Source organism: Balaenoptera musculus, chromosome 11 (assembly GCF_009873245.2).
Source record: "Balaenoptera musculus isolate JJ_BM4_2016_0621 chromosome 11, mBalMus1.pri.v3, whole genome shotgun sequence".
NCBI lineage: Eukaryota > Metazoa > Chordata > Mammalia > Artiodactyla > Balaenopteridae > Balaenoptera > Balaenoptera musculus.
In genome coordinates this window covers 72773160-72790547 of record NC_045795.1, presented here as the reverse complement: position 1 = coordinate 72790547, position 17388 = coordinate 72773160, and the positions used below count along the sequence as shown (strand labels likewise).

Below are 17388 nucleotides of genomic sequence, written 5' to 3'. Positions count from 1 at the left end.
GATTTGATCATAGAGAGCAGTGGCCAACACTCTCACAGCTCCCAGTGGGATTTCATGTGACCCTCACAACCACCCCAAGGGGGGCACATTCTGAGAGGTGAAGCAACCTCCTCAAGGCCACACAGCCAGTGAGCAGCCGAGCCAGGACTTAAGCCCTAGACTACCTGATGCCAAAGTCCAGCTGTTAGCTTACAAATGCGGTCTCCCCAGAAACCACTGGCCTTCAAGCTGGGCCCCCGTTTTCTTCTTTGGGCAAACTCAGCCGACTGTTGCCTCTCCAGACCCACTGGGCAGAGCCTGCATTCCCCAAAGCCCATGGGCCTCCTGGGGTCCAGGACCAGACATTCACGGTGCAGGCCCACAGATAAGGGTGCTCCCTTCAGAAGGACGGGCAGGAGGAACCTCCTTTTCTCCAACCCTCCTCCCACCTCTCAGAGGGACACAAATTGCCATCCTTGATCAACAGCCAGGTGTCAGGAAGAAACACACAGAAAGATCTAGAGTCTTCCTTCCCTGCCTTTCCGTCCACCGCTCACCCCCAATACAAGGCTGGGGGTCCAGAACACACTTCCCATCACCATGGCAACTGCCAGGGGCTTGCCTGGTGGGGGCGGCTCCTGGGTCCCCTTCCTTTTGTACTCCTGCTCCCACAGTGGGATAAGCAGGGAGGTAGAGCTTCCACTCTGAGGACAAAAAGGCAGGGGGCCCAGGGTCTGCCCCAAGTGAGCTTTGGGACTGCAAACATGTCACTGCAGCACCTGAGTTAGTGTCGTCACCATAAAATCATGTCACAGCACTGCTGTAGGGCAAGAGGAGGCAAGGGCTAAGTGTGTCCTAAGCACGCAGCAAGGAGAAGCTTCCTGAACAGAAAGGAGGAACAGAGGCAGAGAGGATGGAGGGAAGGCGGCACCACCAATTCCGAACCCTGCTGTCCAAGGGCGATGGGATGACAGGTGATACCGCTTCCCTATAACAAGGGTTTCCTAGGTCATCAGGAAAAAGACTCTCTCTCTCACCCTTTTTTTTTTTTTTTTTTTTTAAACATAGCCTTCCCCTCAGTGGGTTTCATATCTGGGACTCTTAACCAGGGCAAACCCTAGCAAACCTCTCCAGGAGGCTGTGTTGGTGCCAGGACCCCTCACCCTGATAAATTCCCACTGGGGCCTGCGGAGAAACAGAACGTCTCCCCGCAAAAAAGAGGCAAGGCTCCCTGTTAAGACAAGTTGCTTAGTCTGCGTTCTTTCGGCCAGGGTTTGGGAGAGCCGGTCAGAGACTCAAACCATTTACCAAAGGACACCATCCAAGAACACCTGGGGAGCTTATGGAGCAAACATTGTATTTAATAAGTTATAAGATACAATTTACAGTTGGCATTTGGTTCCAGTTTTGCTTCCACATCCCGGTTTACGAAGCCTGTGGTCCTTTCACATCAGGCTTCGGGCCACTCCAGTTCTTAACAGGTGGGCTTTGCCAACGCTCACCCTCAGCTGCTACACCTCGGGGAGGGTCACCCGCCTCACCCTGTCCCATCCATGGACACACTCGAGATGACAGTGGCCACCTCCTCAGGACGAAGCAGCAAATCTGAAAGGGCTGCCTGCCCAGACCACACTACACATCTGGGCCCTGCAGTCAGGCACTCCCCGAGTGCTTTCACTTGATTCCAAAGCAGGTCTGCAAGAAGGCATGCAAAATGCCTTATACTCCCATTTTCGGAATTTTGCACCTGCTTATTATTGCTTTCCAAAGAGCCTCGGGTGCCATGTGGTCAGGGCCAAATACGCTTTCATTATTTCTGCAAATGGTAAAGGACCACCAATGAGCTGCTGTCCTTCCCTCCCCTGTCATTCCCTGACTTTCAGGCCAAAGGTTGGCAGGAGTTTCCTTCTATAATTATCTTCCAGAAAAAGTTCACGCTGGGGCTGCCTGGGGGTGAGTGTGGAGTGTTATGTCGCGTGACAGGCCTCTCTGCTAACACGTGGACCCACCTGCGGTGTCTCTGGACATGCTGGTAAGACTCATCAAACAGACAAATGGCTGGAGCGTGTGTTAAGAGCAAGGGCTAGTGTTGGTTAAAAAAAAGGGGGATCTTTGCCAAGTGGGGGCGCTGCTTGCCACTGCAGAATTTCCTCAGACCCAGCAACTGAAACGGACTTTGAAAACAAAAGCAAAGACATGGCTGTCAAGATGGTCACATGCAATGACTCTGCAGGGAAATAAGTAGCAGGATGAGGGGAGAGGCACCAAGAAGCCATTTCGGCCAGTCTGTCACCTCAGACACTCTGCCCTTTGAGAGATGGGGGTGGTGGTGGTAGTAGTGTTAAAACTGGTGTTACCCAATGGCCTTTTCTTACGTGATAGGGTCATCTTGTTTTCTAAACGACAACATAAACTAGGTGTCCCCATTTTCCCTGCCCTTCCTCCCAGTCTTGTTTTGCAAACTGACTAGCCAATTTCATTTCTTAAAAATATCAGCCTTGTCTGTTCTTGTTCTGTCTGCAGGGGGTGATCTGTGCCAAAAGAGGTCCAATTTGCTGGGCCTACTGAACAAATTTGCATTTCCTGAGTCCCCAACATGTCCCTAAAGAGTCAAGTTTAGGACTTCTTTCTGAAGGTACTTAAAAAAAAATGGCAATGTTTTTGGGATGGGGTTTCAGACCCACAAACGGGCTGAAGGACTTTGTATAAAACGAGTTACAAACAAGCAACAAAAGCAACCACCAGAACGCCTCCCAGGACTTGATGAGAACTGTTTTAAGGCACCGTGACATGGAAGGGGCTGCCAGGGATGTGCTCCTCTCCCCACTTCACGGCCAGAACGTAATCCCCCTTCTCCTTGACGATGTAGGTCACACTGTATTGCTGGTTGCCCACGTGCTTCATGGAGACTTCTTCACAGGGGGTGGTGGGCCCGTGCACCCCGATCAGCAGCATGTTGGAACCTGGGAGGCAGAGGAAGGTGGTTACTCCGTGAAGGTGCATCCCAGAAGGCAGAGGAAGAGGGGGGGATGTGGGAGCCAAAGGAAAGATACCAGTTACTGCCTGTTACGCGTCTCTGATGATGCTGGGGACCTTTGAGAGGTGGGAGAGTGCAGCAATTACGAGCAGGACTCTTATGGGTTCAAATCTCTGCCCTGCCACTTCCTAGGTGGGTGACCTTGGATATGGAACTTCACCTCTCTCTGCCTTAGCTTCCCCATCTGTAAACAGGGGATGACACTAGCACCTACCTCATGGGCTTCTTGTGAGGTTTAGAGGAGTTATTGTATGTGAAGCCCTTAGCACATAGTAAAGGCTATGTAAGTGCTGGCTACTCTGATCTCATTTATTCTCATGAGAACCTTCAGGAAGGTCCTATGATTATTCCCATTTTAGAGAAGAGGAAACTGACTTTTAGAAAAAGATTCAGTAACCTTCCCATGGTCACATGGCTAATAAGCTTTGGAAATTAAGGAAGGAAGGAAGAAAGGGAGGGAGGGCGAGAGGAAGGGAGAAATAAGTAAGTGGTGAAGCCAGGTTTCCAGCCCAGATGTGCTAGATGCCAGAACCCAGGCAACTAACATTGACACCCAAATAAATACCCAAGTTCAAATTACAATTACAGCAATTAGTGACAGAGAAGAGGCCAGGTTACTGATACAATGCAAAGAGGATAACGCGACCTTTCCTATGTACCTTGAGGTCATTTGAAAAAAATCAAGAGGCAAATCATTTAAAACTATTAAGTGCAGAACAGGGCAATGAACACCGTTACTTGCAAATGTCTGGGTTACATGGGTGGGTGGGCACTGCAGACCAGAGCAGGAAAGACCAAAGTACACAGAACAGAGGGTGTCGCCCATGCCCTCCACTCCCCGAGCAGGGCCAGGCTGCCTACCGGCTTTGCTGCAGTCCACCAGGAAGGAGCTCTTCTGGCCCACAAATGCCTTCGAGAGCCCCGCTCCCTTGGAGGTCACCTTGCTGGCATCCGAGGATGCCTTGGGGATGGCGCTGTAGCAGGTCTCCGTGGAGGACCTGGTCACTGACTCCACCAGGATGGATGAGGTCTCGTTGGCCGAGCCAGGGCTGACCAGACGTTGGCCTAGGACATGGAAGGGAGAGAAGCAGGCATGACTGGCCAGACAAGGCAAGTACCCCATGCAGAAGCCCCAGGAGAGCCCCAGCTCCCCAGCACCTGGATCCAAAAGCCACCACACCCTTACCTCACACCCCCCAACACCTGGATCTAAATGCCACAACTTTTCCATCTCACCCCCTATAATGTCTTCTATGGGGTTCTGGGGTCCTGCCCCACACAACTAAGATCTGGCTTTCTGGGTATATGGGAGAGTCTGGCCTTGGCTGACTTGACCTGGAAATCCTTCCAGGTAATAAGCACGTGCCTCCAGGAATATAACCACGTGCCACCCTATGGAATGGGTATCTTTCCATTTATATAAAATACTCTATGTATAAGCAGTGTAAACATGTGGGAGGACATTGACAAAATATCAAAAATGATTCTCTCTGCATATTTTTTTTTTTGGGTGGTGCGGCAGAGCTGGTGGGATCCTAGGTCCTTGACCAGGGACTGAAATCGCGCCCTCGGCTGTGAAAGCGCTGAGTCCTAACCACTGGACTGCCAAGGAATTCCCCTCTCGGCATACTAGAAGATGATTTTTCTATCTGAATTTTTAATTTACTTAATTTTAATTAAATTTTCTGCAATGAACCTACGCTACTTATATGACAGTGAACCAAGCAGAAAGAGACACGTGGAAGGAATTCACCACAATATTTATGGTGGTTACCTTGGGTGGTGGGCTGTGAGGTGGTTTTTACTGTTCGGTATTTTTTCTAGTGTTCTGAAGGAGGCACATTTTTAGAAATTTAATAAAACCTTTTGATTATTTTAAAAGTGAAGGTTAGAAAGGAGGGGATTTTTCAGGCCCTGACCTAAACAAATATGTAAGATCTCAAATATGTAAACATTCCTTCTTTTCCGTTTGAGACAGAAAACCACCTAATGTGCTTTCTCAACTTCTACACCCCTACTCTGCCTGCTTATTTTGCAAGTTTTCGAACATGCAGTCACTCTGACATGTCCTACCATTTCTTTACATTCAAGATTCAAAGCAGATTCAACATATGTAAAATCATCCAGTTTCTACTGGATCGAAGAGCTCTGCTGATAATCTGACAAGATCACCTCCACAGGGGGAAGAATAACTTTAAAGGTGTTTGTGGTTGTTACCTGTCACCTTGGCCTTGAACGGGCTGCCCACGATGTGGTTGGGCCCGCCATATTTGACGCCAATTAGGTAGCTTCCAGGAGCCATGGGGGTGTACATGACTTTGTACCCTTCGGGGGTTTCCTGGCAATCCATTTTAACCTTGGACGGGCCTTCAATGGTGACGGACAATGTCCCTGGCCCTGCTCGGGTGGTGTTGATGAAAAATTCAGACTGGATACCTGGGAGAAAGGAAGCAGGAATAAAGATCACGTGGAAGGTTTGGAGGGATGGGGAGGGTGTGCTTTGGGGAGCGTTCTGGGGGCCCTGAAGCAGTGGCGGGGCAAAAGGAGGTTCCCTCTCAGAGGGGTCACCTTCTTGGCACGGAAACCCACCAGTACTAGCTCTGACCTGCTGGCACAGAGAACCTCAGGCCCTGGGGGATGGTAACCCCTTTCCAAGGCCCAGGCAGGGGTGTGGCCAACATTCTGTCCACAAGCACGCACCGCCTTGTTTTCTCCTCTGGGCACGAGCCGTGGCTGAGGGCGAGAAGCCCGAGTCGTCACTGAGAGCCTGAAACGCTGCTTTAGCCCCCAACGGCCAGCTCTGCCCCCAAGGGTGGGGGAAGCGTGGGCCCCTCTGACCTTCCCTTTCTCCTCTGGTTGGACTTGGAGAAGCCCAGGCAGCCCAGCGCCGCCTCCTTCCTCCTCAGGCTCCTCGCCCCAGGTACCACGCTGAAGACCGGGGTAGCCGCTAGGATCTGCCAGCCCTGCCGCTTTGCCTTGAATACCAGAAACAAGAACAGGACCAGAATGGCAGCTCCTGCTAATACCACTTGCACCACTCTGGCTCCAGATCCTGTGCCCATCATTTTACATGCCCAGTGATTCGTCTTTAACAAACGACACTGAGGCTCAGGGAGGTTCAACCGCATGCCCGTCAGAGCTACAGGAGAAAGTGGCAGAGCTGGTACTGAAGCAAGTCTGAGGGGGTTCAGAGCCCAGGCCCGTCTCCTGGCCTCTGGATGGGCAGCGGGGCTGCCTCAGATGTCCTAACTGCAGCTCCAGGACATCCCACTTCTTGCCTGCCTGGTCCATGGGGGCCTCCAGCACAGACATCCTCTCTCGTGATCGAAGGAAAGCTGGGCCAAAAGACAGTGCCAACCAATGACCACTGTGGCATTCCTGCCTGAGCCCAAGGCCCTGAAAAAGGCCCCACTCCCCCAGGCCCCTTTCCAGTTCAGAGGGGGAAGAGGCGGTCAGTCACCAGCTGCGCACCCGCTACAGTGCCCTCTACGGGGCATCCCCGGCATAGCATCCTGCGGGGCTGGGCTTCTTCTAGAGCCCTGGACGCCGCCCCAGCTGGGAACTATTTTGGTTTAATTATAGCTCCGAGACCGGAGAAAGAATTACTGTTCTGGTTATCAATAAGACAAAGGGGCTGCTATCATGCAACCCTGAACACAACCCAGCTGTTTCTGGAAAAGCTCCCGAGGCTCCCGTCCCAGCACCACCCCCTCACCCTGCCTCCACAACTGTCTCAACCTTGTCTCTACACTGTGCAGCCCAGGAGCCCTTCACTCAGCCGCTGCCGAAGCAAGGCCGCGTGGGGGGAAAGGGAGGGGGTATTCAAACAAGGGACAGCGTTTCCAGGAAGCAGCTGCAAGTGACAGCAAGGAAAGATACTTTTAAAGTGAAGATGAAAAGACCTGGCTGCAGTGGAAAGGACAGGATTGCTCCATTCCTAAGAAACATCAGTTCATCCTGATTGTGAGGGTCCAGAAAGGAAGATGAGGTGGGAAAAGAGAAATAAGGAATTACAGGACAAGAACAACCTATCAGGTGGGCTCCTTTATTATTCCCATTTTACAGGAACAAAGTGGAGGCTCAGTGAGGTCAAATAACTCACCCCAAGACACACAGCTGGGGAATGGCTGAACTGGGGTTTAAACATAAGGTCTGTCTAACCTGGAGCTAATGCACTCGCCTGAGAGCAGATGGGAGAAAGAAAATCCACATGCAGGAGTCCCTCTCACCACCACCTCCAGCTAGAATCAGTACCCCAGACATCTCTGGGCATGGCGGTGTTCCCCTGCACCCCCGTGTATATACAGATGAGTTCCTGTGAGTTTAATGCATGTTTAACGCAGCCCTACTCCATCTTCAAGGTGGCTGAGGGGTAACGGGAGGGAAGGAGGCTCTCCCCTTACATCTCGTGCACACTGGGGTTCCTGGAGCATTTCATCAGGAAAATGGCTCTTCCAGCCAGAGAGTCTGGAACTCCCTGGTCTAACTCCTGACCTTCTCAGCCCTTCTGCAGCAGAGAGTCCCACCCCAAATTCTCCACATTCCCCTGCTCTAAAACCTGCAGAATTGACCATTTAAAGCTTGAGCCAAGAGATACAGCCAGCCCACCCATAAAAACACAGGGAAGCTTGCTTTGTTCCGAAGGTCAGGATGCAGGCCCTCCAGCAGCTGGGCAGAGACACCTTTTCATTCCACACACACTGCAGCTGTGTAATCCTGGGATGGATATTTGGGAAAAGGCCTGGGAGCGGGAGGGCTAGAAAAACAAGACGCCTTCCCCTTGACAAGAGCAATATTTACACAGGATTTGAAACAGGCGTGTTCTGTACCTCTCCCGCCTGGCTGGAAGTCTCCCTGCAAGACCAGCTCCTTCCCTCAGCAGCATCCAGTGCTGGCAAAGCACAGCCTGAAACCTGAGCTCCTGAGAAGGCTTGCGAACAGCCAACAGGAAGCATGAGAGGCCCTGGGCACAGCAGGTGTGACCCAGCAGGGGGATGAGGTGGCTGCTGGCAGCACAGGAGACCTCAGTGGCTGCTGCGGGGCCTGGACCAGGGCCTGCTGGGGCTCCAAGTGCCAGGAGGACCCCACCTGGGCTTCAAGGGTGGATGGCTTGTCAGGGGCCAAATGCCTGCACTACTGCCTGGGAACCTTCCAGGGCAGCTGGGAAGATAGGTGTCCTTGTGTAGGACACCCCACAAAGCAGGCCAGGGGTGTAGCCACTGCCTTGGGGCGAGCCAGCCATTTAGGGAGGCAGCAAAACTCAGGGGTTAAGTGAGCAGGCCTTGAGGTTGTGAACCTGGACTGGTTCTGGTTCTGCCCCCTCCAAGCTAAGTAAGCTTGGGGAGTGACTCAACCTTTCTGAGTTCTCACTTTGCTCATCTGTAAAATGGACACTGCCTAGGGTGAAACAATACCGTGCCTTTTACAAAGGGCAAGCTGCTGGCCCAGAGTTCAGTGTGGAGCCGGACAGGATGGGCCTGGGGAGATGAGAAGTACTCATGCAGACCCTGTGGGAGGTTTTGCCGAGGCCACTGCTTTGGCCAGAGTCGCAGGGTGGCACACCAGCCGGTCAGTCACTCCTGCACCCGGGCAGGGCCCCTCGTCCCCTTAGGACACTCGCTCCACAGGGCTGGATGCCAGGCAACCACGGCCACTCATCCCCTTGCCTGTGGGGAGGTGGGTCTGCTCTGCCCCACTCACCATGTGGGGTAGGGGGGAGACTAACAGCAAAATGTGCACACACAAGGAACTCAAGAATCCTTCCTAAGAGGCCCCAAAGTAACACTCAGACGCAAACCGCGTCCCAGTGAGTCCACGCCTGCAATGAAGCGGAAGTGGACAAGCTCCCCACCCCGGCACCTTCCGTAACAGTGACACACTGGACACCCCTGATGCCCACCTCTACATTCACGGTGTAGACACTAACTACAGCCATTACAAGGCAGGTACATCTGTAGGTTTTGACACGGGAAGTTCCTTAAGATGTCAAGTGACAAAAGCAAGTTGTACAATACAACGATAGCACTAAGACTATTTCTATAAAATAAAAGTAAAACTCCATGTCTACCTTTTTAACAAACCGACTAGCTAAGCAACCAAGTGACCAAGAATGAAGACCAACAAAGAGACACTTGGAAGGTCCTCCCCTGATCTGCTAAGCCGTGTTTCCTCCTGGACCCAGAGGGAGGGAGAGAGGAGAAGCAAGATGGAACTTTACATACTTCCTCACTGCCAGTATTTTTCACAATCAAACGTGTTCCATCTGTGGCAACGACTAAAAAAGAATTTGACTGTTTCAGTCTTTTCTCCTCCCCCGTTAGGATTAGAATAAAAAGGAGCCGGGCTGTGACAGGTCTTACTGCCGATTGGACGTGTTTCTAGGAGGCCAGGGTCCACTCAAGGAGCTGGTGGGTAGGGGACCTCCCCAGAGGCCCGTTACATGCATCATGAACTCTGTGCAGGCAAAGGAACCCTCAAAGCAAAGGATGCTGTGTTGTTTTCCCTATCAGTGTCCCGGTCCTAAAAGAATCTGGCAAAGGAAGACAGCTGCAGCACAACAAACAGTAATGAGCTGTGAGAACGCAGCCATCAAGCCCTCACTCTGGATTTACCGCAGGTCAAGTGAGAGCCTCCCAAGGGTGCATTACTGAAGTTTCCCTGGGGAGAGAGGGTGGCAGGCTTCCCGGGGGCTTGAAGAGTTCCATCTGCTCTTCCCCGGGGACAACTCGGTTCAAGACAAGAGGCAGAGGCAGTGTGTTACCTGTGGTGCCCCCCTCGAGCCCCGAGCCGTAGGCGGACACCAGGGCAGGGTTCCCCGCTTGTCCGGGTTCCCCGACTCGTACTTTGAAGGGACTTCCAACCACGTGGCTCCCGTTGAACTTGACGTCGATCGTGTGGACGCCATTCTCGTGGGGGATGAAGCGAACAGCATACTTATCTGGGAGAGCGAGCAAAGGCACAGGGTAAAAGTGGGCCCGTGGACCCGACCAAGGTGGGTGGGGACAAAGGACAGGAGCCCAACCTGAGAGGGCCAATCTCACTTCACTAATAAGAAATGGCCCTACTGCAAGCCTGGCACCCAAAATGTTGGTGATCAAAACCAGATGGGCCTATTTGTCTGTACCTAGACAGCCCTTTGGGAAATGCATCCAAATCTCAAATTCTGTGTTTAATCCTCTGTGGCTTTGGCCTCAGAAAAACACTTCCTTTATTAAAAGCTCACTTCTGGCGCAGTTTCTCTGCTTGGCCAGGGGAAAAAAATGGTTCCAACTGAGACTAATGCTCCTTAATTAAGCTCCAAGCTAGCAAGTGCCCCACAGGGCAATGGCCAGGTTTTTCACTGTGTGTTTGGGTCACAGCATGTGGTAAGATGATCTATAAACTGAAATGGGCACCCAGAATATCCTTCCACCATGCACCACTTGACCACCCCTTCCTCCTTGAAGTGCTCCCAGCTGGGATGCAGAGTCTGTTCTCCTCCAGTCAGTCTCTCAGCCTCTCCCTAGCTCCTTGTACCCTCCATCCCCTTCAGAACTTTTGTTGCTCAAAGCTCCACCCAAATCCTCTTCTCTTCTCCTCTGGACTCTCTCCATATGGAGCTGCCACCCATATCCTTCAACACTGCACGCCCCCCATCAATCCCCAGCTGGCACCCACCCCTCCTCTCTGAAAGCCAATGTGCTACAGGGAAAACTGATCCCACCCCCATGTCCATGGTCCTTGACTGGGTCAAATTAATGCGGGATAGCAGGGGGAGAAATCCCTCTTTCCCTAAGCCTAAGTCAATTAGCACATGACATTTAGCCACACAGGAAGGGACTCAGGAACAGGCATGTGTGTTCAGTGAGATAGGAGGGGAGGTTTGCTGGAGACTTCTGCAAAAGGAGCATCTAAGACTTCTGGAGAAAGAATCTTGAGGAGAGAATGTCTCTCTTGATTGGTGTCGTGTGCTGCTGCAGCCACCTTGCCACCAAGAGGAAGGCCAGTTTCAGAATGAGGCCCACAAATCAGAAGAAAGAGCAGAGATGTTTGGGGCCTTGGAGAATGTACCTGAATGGCTGAATTAAATTGTTGCTGAAACCCATCTTAGATCTTGAACTTTCCATTTATGTGAATTAACAGACCTCCTTGTGATGGACCATGTGTGTAATGGACCCCCTTTATTATGTGAATTGGCTTGAGATGGGTGTTCCGTAATTTGTCACCAACGGCATCCTAACTGTGTCAGGCTGGTGGTCTCAGACACTGCTAGGGCTTCAAATACTGCCTGGGGCTGAGGACACCATATCTCACTTGGTGGCTAAACCCCAATGCAGTAGAGATCTATTAAATGTTCCCACTTGGATATCTCAGAGACACTTAAAAACCTCTCAAAAAATAAAGTATTAAACTCTGTAAGGCAGTGACCAACCCTTGCTCACCCATGGCTGCTGTCCTGAGTTTTGTTAACTGCATCATCATCTTTCTACCCCATCACCAAGCTACATGTAACCTTTCTGAATTCACTTTCATTCCCTATGGCCAATTGGTCACCAAATGTTACAGTTCTCTGACCTCAAGTCCTTCCTCTGCATTTCTAACACTGCTGATTAATACTGTTTTCTCAAACGGACCACCCTGCGAGCATCGGCTTACCACCTTGCCCTTCAGATGTACCAACACATTCTCTATAATGTGGTCAGACTTAAACCATTATCTGACCAGGGCACCCAGCCCACACATTTGTTCCCTCTGAGGCTCCCCACTGCCCTTTCTTTTTCCGCCCAGTGGGAGGAAGATGTCTAAATGCCAACCCAGGTCCCAGGTGTCTACCCTCACTGCATGCAGAGCAGGGTACACAGCAAACGCCCAATAAGGGCAGTGGTCACAGGGCTCTTCCTCATGCATCAGGGCCCATATTCAATGTTACCTCCTCAGAGAAGTCCTTCTGACCTTGTCAAAGCAGAAACCCTCTTCCTCTCCTGCTCTGACCATCTTTACCGTTTGGTTCTCAATTCTGCTGTGCTGCTGGTGACCAGCTGGGGTCCTCACCCGTGCACTACACCTTTCTGGCTCACACTTTAGGTCCTCACTAGACTCTGTGCTCCTCTCTGAAGGCAGGAATCATGACTTCCTCAGCCTTACCTTCCTGTCAAGTCTCTGACACTTAATACATGTTCAGTAGAAAAATGGTCTCGTTCAAGTTGATTGACATCACAGAATTCCATACACCAAGGCAGCGAGCAAGGAAATCTCATGCTATTAAGTCCTGCTGGGGACCCAGATTCTCTCTTTCCTTTTTTTAGCCGCACGGCTAGCGGGATGTTAGTTCCCCAACCAGGGATTGAACCCGGGCCCTCAGCAGTGAAAGTGCAGAGTCCCTGGACCGCCAGGGAATTCCCCAGATTCTCTTTTCTTAATTTACAGCAATCAACCTTTTCCTCAGAGTAAAGAGAGGTCAAAGTGTACTTATTCGTTTCATAAGGTAAACAATAAAGATCTGTGATATTTTATTAAAATATGAGAGAACATCACAATGAATGTCATGTTAAAGAAATCTGAAAAACAACTGAAAATAAAGAAGTGTTTGTTTAAAAAAAAAAAAAAAAAAAGCCTGTCCCTGGCAAATGTTTATACCCTAATTTATAAACGGTGTCTGGCAACAGCAAAGGGAATCCGAAGGCCTTGCAGAGGCTGATGACCCCTCCTTCAGGGTACATGTTTGCAGAAACATTGCTGGTGTGGGCACTGGTGCTTACCTGGCTCCAGCTCAGACACGTGGCATTCCTCCACGGCTCCAGAGGGGCTGTGCACCTTTGCATCAATCTTGCCTTTTGCCCCATTCAACCTTATAGCAAAGGAGGCTGGCTGGTTAACTTTTAATCCCGATTCCTGAGAATTTAATACATGAGATGCGTTACAGCCCTCGGCGTTCTTGCTCAACAGCACACACCGACCCAACCCAGGATTCCAGTGGGGGGACAGTTCTCATGCAAATAGGTCTGGAATATGTTTTTCTATATAACACCTGGCAACAAAAGAGCAGGTGAGTAATTCCACGTTTCTAGCATGAAATATAAGAAAGCAGAGACACACATCTGCATGGTCTTGTATCTAAACCATCTTGATCCAGAGATGGTTCCTAGGTTTGGAGACTTAAGACATCCTGGCCAGCAGGATTACAGTTTCAGCATCCCAAACAAGAGCTGTACAGGCCAGAAAACCCAGTATCTTCCAGATCTGCCCCCTCCCTCAAAAAAGAAGAAAGAAAGAAAAAAAAGACTTCCTCTCCCCACCGCCTTTTTAGGAGGAGCCTGGCAGCTTATAAAACCCTGCACTCACTAACATGAACAAAGGCTTTTTATCTCAAGGGTGGAGATGGAGAGAACTTTTAATAAACTTGTAAAGGGCCACACATGATTTTTCTTTCATGCAGTACTGCACAGTGGTTAAAAATCAGCAGAACCTGGATTTACTGCCATTTCCTAGCTACATAACTAAACTGTTGAACCTGTTTGAGTCTCAGTTTCCTCATCGGTAAAAACAGGCATAATAACCAAATCTATCTCAGAGAGCTGCTGTGAGGATTAAACGAAGTTATGCATTCAAGGCACTCAGCACAGGGCCTGGTCCATACATAGGAGAGTTTAAAAATGTCAGCTTCTATTAACATGCATTTAGAAGTTGTTAGTCCCCCCCCCAAAGAGCCATGGGAGAAGTGTAGCTTTTGCTCTTGAGTGGATCAATTTCACTCTCCATGCTTTGTCTTGGAAATTACATCCTCTGCTGGGAGAAGGGGATTAGAAGTTCAGATGCTTAAGATATTTTAAGATTGGCCAATCCTGAATAGCAAAATTTTACAAGCCAGCAGTTTTGATGTAAACATGGTTGGACAGCTACTCAGATGATAACTCTAAAGCAGCAGGGCTCACACTTAATGTGCAGCCGAGGGTCTTGTTGAAATGCAGATTCTGATCCAGTGGGTCTGAGACGGAGCCTGGGACTCCACGTTTCTAAGAAGTTCCCAGGGGACGCTGAGGCTGCTGGTCCGAGGATCACATCTTAGCAGCAAGGCGCTATAAGCAGTGCTGCCTCGTTCAGTAGTCACTAGCCGCATGTGGTTATATACAGTTAAATTTAAATCAATTAAAATTAAAAACTCAGTCCCGGACTTCCCTGGTGGTCCAGTGGTTAAGAATCTGCCTGCCAATGCAGGGGACACGGGTTCGAGCCCTGGTCCCGGAAGATCCCACGTGCCGCGGAGCAACTAAGCCCGTGCGCCACGAGTACTGAGCCTGTGCTCTAGAGCCCGCGAGCCACAACGACTGAAGCCCATGTGCCACAATTAACTGAAGCCCAGGCGCCTAGAGCCCGTGCTCTGCAACAAGAGAAGCCACCGCAATGAGAAGCCCGCGCACCGCAATGAAGAGTAGCCCCCCACTTGCGGCAACTAGCGCAGCAACGAAGACACAACACAGCCATAAATTTAAAAAAACAAAACAAAACAAAACAAAACCTCAGTCCCTCAGTTACGCTAGCCACATTTCAAGTGCTCAAGAGCCACGTGTGGCTCATGGCTACCATACTGCACATCGGAGATGTGGGACATTCCCACTGTTGCAGAACATTCTACTAGACTGAGCTGCCCTAGAGGTTACAGATGAGGGAGGACTGAACACAAAATTAAGGAGTCTCTGATCGCCAGACCACCCCCATGCCACACCCTCCCCTACAGAATGCCAGCCGACTCCAATTTTCTAAAAAGTCTCAAAAGCAAGACAAAACAATACATGCCTCTCTTTCCTAACCAGCACCAGATGTTGCCGTGCAGCCTGCCAGTAAATCTCCAGTAAATAATTTACATATCACTTGGCATCAAGTGACATGGGGAGAACAGGGAACAAAGTTGACACACCGGTCCCTCCTGTTGTAGCGGCTGGTTACAAAAGCTTGATGGACATAGCAGCCTGCTGCACACTTGTTTAAATATTTTATGACCAAACTGTCATAAGAGGACTCTATGGAAGTTTCTTGGAGCCGATTTCTCCACATCAGCTCCTTTTGGACAGAAGCGTTTACATTACCTGAATCCACTTGCCACTAAATCCTCAAGAGGGAGATAAACGCCTCACAAGATCCAAAAGAAATCTTCCAGATGCGTGAAGGCAGCTCTTTGCCCTCAACAAATGCCAGCTTTATCTCCCTCCGTAGGTTTTAGTTAAGTTGGCCACAGAAGGAACTTCTGTTAAGAAGCCTTTAAATGAAACACAAGAAAAACATCTGCACCACAGTGACCAGTCAGTATCCTTGGTACTCTCCAGATGAGGCCGCTTCAATCTGTAGACCGTGACCCTGGTCTGGGCTCTGTTTGGGTTCCCTAACGTTTGAGACAATTAGCAGTACCAGACCCCCGCAGGGGAAAGTTAGACTCTCAAATGTAAACCAAGTACATGGAACCAATCTGAGATATGAGGTTGAGTTTTCATCAATCCAATATTTTCAAGAACTGGGGGGCAGCTGAAGGCTATTTAGAAACCCTTCTACCCAGAAATCACATTCTGGGATTTTGGTGTCATTCCACAGCCAAACTGCTACATCTGATTCAGTGTCCTAAGACCCAAGGGCATCCCCAATAGTTCTTAGTTTGGCTGAAGGCTCTAATGCAACCCTGAATTAAGTGCCCTGTTTAAGCCAGGGTGAAAAGTTGCATTTCCTGCCATTCTAAGAGGTTGGGCTATGTAACCACCTGCCACAATGCCGGGGCTGGGATTAAGGTGGCTGCTGTTAAGAGCATGGTTCTGGAACCACCGAAACCTCACTCTGCCTCATTCTAGCTGGTGCCCATAGCTGCATCCTCTCTGCATCTCAGTTTTTCTATCTTTAAATGGGGGTGTCAAGAAAAGCTACTCACCAGACTGTTGCAAGGATTTAGGGAAGTAACACTGATACAGTTCTTAACACAGTGCCTTGCACGCTTATTATAAATAAATCAGCATCATAAAATAAATCACAATTGACTTTCTTGAGGAAAAGGAAGCCAATAATAGCACGCTGAATATCACTGGACTGTTAGTTTTGTGTTTGTTTTGTTTTGAAAGTCCTCCTTATCCCTTAACCAATTATTAACAGGCCTTCTTTGTTTCTCTGGAGTAAATATTTAGAAAACAAACTCGTCTGTAAATGTTGAGGAGTTTTGCTGACCGTGGCTGCTTTCTGCTCACCCCAACGGTCTCCTGTCCTAAATGTGACTCTGCTGCAGGAAAGCTCCCCTACGCCTGGCAGCATCCGTGGTCAAAATGTGCTGGGGCCCCTGGCACAGTCGGAGATTGAAGGGGCCTTGGGAGTCCAGGGCCTCACTGGCTGGGCTGTGGCCAAGGAGATGGATGTTTCCTTGTGTCTCACCTGAAGGCTCAGAACAGTGAGGCGGCGGGCATCGTCGGAGGGCGCGATCACCGGCACCAGGTAGGGACTTTCTGGGATGTGCTCATCATTGAACTTGATAGACACCTCGTAGTTACCTGTGGGGACAGGAAAGACCCATCATGTCAGAGATTCCGGGAAGGTGGTTCCAGAGTGGCCTCTTGTTTCTCTAGCTAGGGCCAAAGTGCCTTCCGAGAGACCCTGGCCCACTCCATGGCTGTGGCTGATTGGGTCAGAGAGGGTCATCTGGCTCACACCAGGCCAACGCGATTTTCTTCGTTGGAAAGGGCAGGGATTCTTTTTTTAATTTCAAAGAGCACTGAAGCATTGAAGTTTTTGTTCTGTGTTTTGCCAGTGTATATGTGAATCCCCACACCAATCACACATCAACATCTGGTGTGTATTCCCAATTCCTCTCCAAAGGAGAGGTTTATGACAGAGCATTTTATTAAAAATTATATACTTAAGAATAAGAAGGGCTTCATGTAACTAGGATCCCATTACTGATCCTGAACTATGAAGTGTAAGACATAAACTTTGAGAACAGGGGTAGAAGCAGAGTGATAACTAGGAAAGAAAATCTAGTCAAGGAAGAAGGGCAGGGATTCTTAACCTGGGCCCACAGGGTCCCTGCACAAAGGGTCTGTGTACAGTACTCAGGAGATCCATCAAACTCGAATGGGAAAAAAGGTACATCTTTATCTTTACTAACCTCTAACTGAAATTTAGCATTTCCTTCCTTTAGAAAAGTCGACAAGAAACCACAGCACATTAAGACTTGTGATTTTCTCAACAAAAACAATCACTTTCCAGCTTTATATATATCTTGACATACCATTTACACTCACTGCCACTTAGAAATTAAGGTAGTTAATAGACCATCACCAAATCGTATGATTTAACGTATTAATGAAAACGTGTATACGTTGCTATGTTGCATATTGTTCCTTTAAAAAGATTTTGATAACGATATT

At 49.7% G+C, this 17388-nt stretch overlaps 1 protein-coding gene across 6 annotated transcripts in view; it reads right to left on the bottom strand.

The window, feature by feature from the left end:
- Window positions 1–1212: 1212 nt before the first annotated feature.
- FLNB (filamin B) overlaps window positions 1213–17388 on the bottom strand; it is a 139558-nt gene continuing 123382 nt past the window's right edge. For 4 of the 6 annotated variants that reach the window (XM_036870398.1, XM_036870399.1, XM_036870400.1 and 1 more), the window contains 6 exons: window positions 16397–16512; window positions 12754–12886; window positions 9777–9953; window positions 5234–5452; window positions 3878–4081; window positions 1310–2942 (listed from right to left, as the gene is read on the bottom strand). In XM_036870398.1, the coding sequence (XP_036726293.1) occupies window positions 2755–2942; window positions 3878–4081; window positions 5234–5452; window positions 9777–9953; window positions 12754–12886; window positions 16397–16512 (1037 nt within the window). In that variant the 3' untranslated portion in view covers window positions 1310–2754. Of the gene's footprint in view, window positions 2943–3877; window positions 4082–5233; window positions 5453–9776; window positions 9954–12753; window positions 12887–16396; window positions 16513–17388 lie in introns of all 6 variants that reach the window. The other 2 variants (XM_036870396.1, XM_036870397.1) reach the window with 2 other exon arrangements.